This window comes from Pygoscelis adeliae, unplaced genomic scaffold, assembly GCF_000699105.1.
Source record: "Pygoscelis adeliae isolate BGI_AS28 unplaced genomic scaffold, ASM69910v1 Scaffold91, whole genome shotgun sequence".
In the NCBI taxonomy this organism is placed as follows: domain Eukaryota; kingdom Metazoa; phylum Chordata; class Aves; order Sphenisciformes; family Spheniscidae; genus Pygoscelis; species Pygoscelis adeliae.
Genome location: NW_008824196.1, coordinates 468,034 through 472,934, shown reverse-complemented (window position 1 = coordinate 472,934; position 4,901 = coordinate 468,034). Strand labels below are relative to the sequence as shown.

At 44.0% G+C, this 4,901-nt stretch overlaps 1 protein-coding gene across 1 annotated transcript in view; it reads right to left on the bottom strand.

The window, feature by feature from the left end:
• The window catches only part of IL1RAPL1 (interleukin 1 receptor accessory protein-like 1), a 386,752-nt gene extending 384,552 nt beyond the window's left edge, over window positions 1–2,200 (bottom strand). Inside the window, exon 1 of the mRNA XM_009334784.1 lies at window positions 1,941–2,200. Within this exon, the coding sequence (XP_009333059.1) occupies window positions 1,941–2,200 (260 nt within the window). The remainder of the gene's footprint in view (window positions 1–1,940) is intronic.
• Between the last annotated feature and the right edge of the window lie 2,701 nt (window positions 2,201–4,901).

Genomic DNA, 4,901 nt, shown 5'->3' with positions numbered 1-4,901 from the left:
CCGCCAAGAGGAGGGTTGGAGAGGAAGAGGCAAAACCAAGGTGTCATTGCTTCTGAGAACCACTGGTTGAGCGTGTTTCCTTTCCTTTCAGCAAAACACGAAACAACTCCGCCCTGTGAGTACAAATCTCCAAAAATCAGCTCTCAAAAGCTGTCAAGCAGGAGTCAAGCTAGCTAGCTGGTGTGAAGAAATCAGGCAACTGAACCAACCCAGAGGCTGGAGTCAACCCTCAGTGCTCCACAGATATTCTGCTCAAAACCATTTCAAAATCCACAGACAAATACGTTACAGCAGATCGGTTTCACCCAGTGAGAAACAAATTAACATCTGTCTAGAAAATGATGCTCTGTTGTACCCTTTGTCCTCTTCTGCAACTCCCCCTCCAGTTTTCATTCAGTTTTAATTCCTGCTCAATTCTGTTTTTCTGAAGAGAGAACAACCCAGGGATTGCAACTCTGAACTGCATGTTTTCTAGCTAGTGAAAAATGTATGTGTTCTAGTAGGTGTTCTTGCCAAGACAAATACAATGTAAAAACATAGTGATTTTCATTATTAAGCCTGCTTTGTCAGATATGGGATTTTCAGAGTCCCTGAATTCAGTAATAATATTATCTACTATAAGAGATTAGGTAAGCAAGTGCTAATTAAACTGCTGGACAACAGCCAAGCTATCACTGCTAAACAAGAGTTACCTGAACAGATACATCTCAAATAAAGGCAAGAGATGCTACTTAAAATACGCCTGGTTTTTCAGTTCACCAAACATTTCAGATGATACAGTCATGAAGCTTGCAAAGACAATGCTTGTCCTGGTTTCGGCAGGGATAGAGTTAATTTCCTTCCTAGTAGCTGGTACAATGCTGTGTTTTGGATTTTAGATGAGAACAAAGTTGATGGGGCTTTGATGGGGGGCCGCTGCTCGGGGACTGGCTGGGCATCGGTCGGCGGGTGGTGAGCAATTGCACTGTGCATCACTTGCTTTGTGTATTATTATTATTATTATCATCATTTTATTTCAATTATTAAACTGTTTTTATCTCAACCCATGAGTTTTTCTCACTTGTGCTCTTCCAATTCTCTCCCCCATCCCACCGGGTGGGGGGGAGTGAGCAAGCGGCTGCGTGGTGCTTAGCTGCCGACTGAGGTTAAACCACGACAGTCCTTTTTGGCGCCCGAACAGGGATCTCCAGGCTACAAATGGAATAAGTTTTTCTTACATTGCTGGACAGCAATTCCTCCTCTCTGTTCATTGTAGAATTAAACGTCTTAAGGTAACGTAAGAGACAATGTTGATTTTCAGACATGAAAGTTTTAAAAGGAAAGATTTTTCTTAACACAAAGCCCCTCAAGTTAACAGTGTAGCTGTACAGCTCAGTAAATCACAAAATCAACAGATGACATGAGGCTGCAGGGCACCTCTGGAGATCATCTAGTTGAACCCCCTGCTTAGAGCTGGGTCAGTGAGAGCAGGTTGCTCAGAGTCATGTGCAGTTGAGTTTGGAATATCTCCAAGGATGGAAACTCCACAACTTTGATGAGCAACCTGTTCCAGTGTGTGACCACCCGCATAGTAAAGAATTTTTTTCTTATGTTTAAGTGGAATTTCCTGTGTTTCAGTTTGTGCCCACTGATTCTTGTTCTGTCACTGGGCACCACTGAGTAGAGTCTGGCTCTGTTGCCTTTACCTCAACCATCAGGTATTTATACAGAGGGACAAGATTCCTGTGAGCCTTCTCTCTCCAGGCGGAGCAGTCCCAGCTCTCAGCCTCTTCTTATATGACAGATGCTCCAGTCCCCAAATGGTCTTCATGGCCCTTCACTGGACTCAGTCCAGTATGTCCATGTCTCTTTCGTACTGGGGAGCCCAGCACTGGACCCAGCACTTCAGTTTGTCTCATTAGGGCTGAGTAGAGAGGCAGGATCACCTTACCTCAACTTACTGGCAACACTCTGGCTCATACAATTCAGGACACTGTTGGCTGCCTTTGCTGCAAGGGGACACTGGTTTCTCATGTCCAACTTGGTGTCCACCAGGATCCCACAGTCCTTCTCCGCAGAGACACTTTCCAGCTGGTTGGCCCTGGCCTGTGCTGGTGACTGGAGTTATTGCTCCCCGGGGGTAGACTTGGCATTTCCCTTTGTTGAACTGCACAAGGCTCCTCTTCACACATTTCTCCAGCCTGTTGAGGTTCCTCTGCATAGCAGTACAACCACCTGGTGTACCAGCCACTCACCACAATTTTGTGTCTTCTGCAAACTCGCTGAGGGTGTACTCTGAGCCATCATCCAGGTCACTAACGGAGATGCTGAGCAGGATTGGCCCCAGTATTGACCCCTGGGGTACATCACTAGTGACTGACCTCCAACTGGACTTTGCATTGTCAGTCACAACCTTTGAACCCAGTAGTTTAGCCAGTTTTCAACTCACTGCACTTATATAGTCCTTGTTTGGTCAGCTTGCCTATGAGGATGTTATCGGAGTGTTGAAAGCCTTTCTGAAGGCAAGGCAAACAACAGCTGGATGCCAGGTGCCCACTAAGCTGCTCTATCACTCCCCCTGCTCAGCTGGACAGGGGGAGAAAAAAAATATGACAAAAGGCTCATGGGTTGAGATAAGGACAGGGAGATCACTCAGCAATTACTGTCATGGGCAAAAGAGACTTGACTCAGAGACATTAATTTATTTGTTACCAATCAAATCAGGGTGGGGTAATGAGAAATAAAACCAAATCTTAAACCACCTTCCCCCCACCCCTCCCTTCTTCCCGAGCTCAACTTCACTCCTGATTTTCTCTACCTCCTGCCTGCCCAGCAGCGCATGGGGACAGGGGGAATGGGGGTTGTGGTCAGTTCATCACACATTGCCTCTACCACTCCTTCCTCGTCAGGGGGAGGACTCCTCACACTCTTCCCCTGCTCCAGCGTGGGGTCGCTCCCATGGCAGACAGTCCTCCATGAACTTCTCCAACACAAGTCCTTCCCACGGGGTGCAGTTCTTCACAAACTGCCCCAGCATGGGTCCCTTCCATGGGTGCAGTCCTTCAGGAACAGACTGCTCCAGCGTGGGTCCCCCATGGGGTCACAAGTCCTGACAGAAAACCTGCTCCAGTGTGGGCTTCCCACAGGGTCACAGCTTCCTTCGGGCGCATCCACCTGCACCGGTGTTTGGTCTTGTCTCTGTTGGAGTCCTCTACAAGCTGCTGAGGCTTCTCACAGAAGCCACCCCTGTAGCCCCTCCTCTACCAAAACCTTGCGATGCAAACCCAATACATCCCTTCATCTACCAAGCCAGTCATCTCACCAAAGACTAGCAGGTTGGTAGAAGGCTATGAGGCTGGTAAACAGTGCACCATTGCCATTGTTAGTAAAAGGTCACAACCTTTCTGTTAGTTGTGCAAGGTCTCAGGACTTTCCAGCTTTTGTTTGGGCTTCTCATGGCCTGCCTGGAGCTTTGTTTTCATCTGTTTAGCAGTAACAGCAGTTTTTCTAAGGACAAGGTGGCTATTGTCTAATTTATTTTAATTTTGTTTAATGCCATGCAATTATACAAAGTACTATTAAGCATAATTTTTATATTGATCAACAAAGAGCCGTGATCAATGAGGAGGGCCTCATCTGGTGCTGCAGCAAACCGGGTTCCCAGCATCAGAATGCATGTAAGATCGCTGTCTCCTTTTCTACTACTTCAATTCTTTATATAATAAATCAGTTAACTAGTTTGAGTGTCAGTGCCTTTCATACTGTAATCCAAAAGAATGAACATCTCCTCAGTACCAAACAGTGACAACAAAACTCCCCTACCTCTCCACCCACACTGAAGTCTATGGCCTTATGACTCAGAGGAGCAGTGGAAGGATGAGCATAAAAGCAGAGAAAGGCATGGAAGCAAGAATGTACATGTGTAGCAATTTTAACCACATTGCTTAAATTCTGTTATAATTTTTTTCCTGTACTAGTATTATTCTTTTTTTTCCTCTGGTTTTCTGCAGCAATCAGATATGGACTAAAAATAATTGCTTGATTTTAAGATCTGATGGTTAAGATTCTAACTGTTCTTGGCTTTGTTCTTGGCTTACATAGGATGAGTAGTCCCCTTTTTACCCATAACAAGACTGAGTGTAACAGATCACTGGAGAAGGCAGAAAGATTTTGACTGTAAAAACAGCTGGTTTTAAAATTAAACATTGGTGGATGGACCGTGCACTGTTGAAATCACTCTGGCATCTATATGACTTCAAAAGAGAAACAATTAGGTTATTTGTGAGCTACTGCTGCTCTTTTGTCTTGAGAAGTCACTGCACCATCACTAGTTTATAAGTTGCTATCGAAGATGTTACTGGGGATGAACAAAATCTGTGTGTGCATTGATGTTTACTACTTCGGACAGCAGAAATTGCCATATCCATACATATTTTAGTTTTAATATTAAATCATGTCTTCTTCTTCTTGGTCACCGCCAGGCATCCAGTCCAGTGACAATCATATACACTGTTAACCAAGAAACAAAAATGTATAATAGATAGCCTTTACAAAACAACATTGCTCCAATGTATGTGAATATTGCAATATTAAAATATTGATAACTAAAATTAATAACTGCAATATATTAAACGTATGGCAGATGACGTATCACAAAGGAGTGGTAATTACAAAACATATTTTGTCTCCTTTGACAGAGAGGTTGAACTTCACAGGTGTGGTATTTTAGAGGGACTAATAAAAGGACTCAAAAACTCATAACTTTTCCTTATTACCTACACTTACCTCATAATTTCATTTGTCTTCTGTGGGTTCAGAAATCCCTAAACTGAGCATTTCTAACCCTTCAGTTACAATATCTTATTACTTAAAGATAAGTGACCACTTACAGCTTGGGCTACTTACCTGTTTTTAAACAACAA